General features: G+C 54.0%; 1 protein-coding gene across 1 annotated transcript in view; it reads left to right on the forward strand.

Annotated features, from left to right (window-relative positions):
- Nucleotides 1-585, forward strand: part of CHTOP (chromatin target of PRMT1) — a 3,797-nt gene extending 3,212 nt beyond the window's left edge. The window contains exon 4 of the mRNA XM_017740075.1: nt 145-585. Coding sequence (XP_017595564.1) covers nt 145-446 — 302 coding nt within the window. The 3' untranslated portion in view covers nt 447-585. The remainder of the gene's footprint in view (nt 1-144) is intronic.
- The last annotated feature ends 866 nt before the right edge of the window (nt 586-1,451 follow it).

Raw genomic sequence — 1,451 nt, forward strand, 5'->3', positions numbered from 1 at the left:
GGGGGGGTGTTGATCTTACAGCCAGATGTTGGTGTTGCGCTGGGATTGAGGAATTCTCGGGAAGCTCCTGATCAGTTCAAGTGACAGTTCTTGGGCTGAGAAAGAGCTGGGAGCGTATCCATGAATCCAACATCTGTCTGAGCATCTGCACCGACTCGGGAGCACCTCATGGAGCTGAGCAGGGTGGGAAATGCTGGGATGGAGGGAGTGACGTGTTTTCCATCCATCCATCCATCCCGGCAGGTCGCGGCATGGCCGGGCGGGGCCGGGGCGGCTTCGGCGGGCGCGGCAGAGGCCGGGGCCGCGGCAGAGGCTCCGCACGCCCAGCCCTCACCAAGGAGCAGCTGGACAACCAGCTGGACGCCTACATGTCCAAGACCAAGGGACACCTGGATGCCGAGCTGGACGCGTACATGGCACAGACGGATCCCGAGGCCACCGACTGAGGGGCCGGGACTGCCGGGGGAAGGGGGGGAATCGTTCCATCAGGAGCTGCAGTGGGAATCCCCGATGGAAAATTCAGACTTAGTGTGTTCTTCGATGTTTTGATACTCTCTGTTGTATTAAACTTTTTTTGGATTGTTCTTTCGGGGCATCTTTTTGGTGGTTTTTCCCCGAGGAAACGTACGGGGGATGGATCTGCCGCGGAGAATCTGCTGCTGGTGGTGCCAGGGATGCATCCGTGGCTTGGGGACCAGGTGTTTGTGTGCCTCTGGAGCTCCACGGTTGAGTTTTGGGATGGTTTTGTTGGGTTTTGGGATTGGCTGTTGGATTTTTGGGATCACCAAGTTCCCAGCTGGAGTTCAGTTTAACCCACCTGAAGCCAAATCCAGCCGTCCCAGCAGGAAGAGCCTGAGTTTGGCTGTTGTTTTCCTTCCAGACACTCAGATCCTCTTGTTCTGCACCAAAAATTCCTGTGGGGTTGGAGCAGGTGGAAAAATTCCTTGTTTCAGTGAGTTTTTGGGGGTTGAAGCTTGAGTTCTTTTGGCGCCGTGTTTCTGTGTGGTTCAAGTGTTTGTTTAAAGGAATGAGAGGCAGGGACAGAAAATTCAGCCAGGACTGTGAACTGGAGTTCTGGAAATGCCTCTTTTTTTCCAGAACAGATTCCAAAATTAATCATTTTTCAAAAACATAATTGAACCCGGTGTGATTTGGGGAAGGGTTTGTGCTTTTATCACTCACCCCTTCCACGCTTTAAGTTTACCTGTTCCGTTGGAATCTTGCATTTCTGGTTAGTTAAATGAGAGAGAATTCCCAAAAGCGCTGTGTGGGGCTTTTCTCTGGAAATGGGATTTTTCTGTTCCTACTCTCCCTGAATTTACTCTACAGGGGCAGAAGGAAGAGGAGGGGGTGCGGGCAGAGGGCTGGGGCAGCTCTGGCTCGCACTGGGAATCCACCAGCTCCCGGCTCATTCCCGGGGGATAACCGGGACCGGGGCCCGCGGCATTCCC

Source organism: Corvus brachyrhynchos, unplaced genomic scaffold (assembly GCF_000691975.1).
Source record: "Corvus brachyrhynchos isolate BGI_N302 unplaced genomic scaffold, ASM69197v1 scaffold787, whole genome shotgun sequence".
NCBI lineage: Eukaryota > Metazoa > Chordata > Aves > Passeriformes > Corvidae > Corvus > Corvus brachyrhynchos.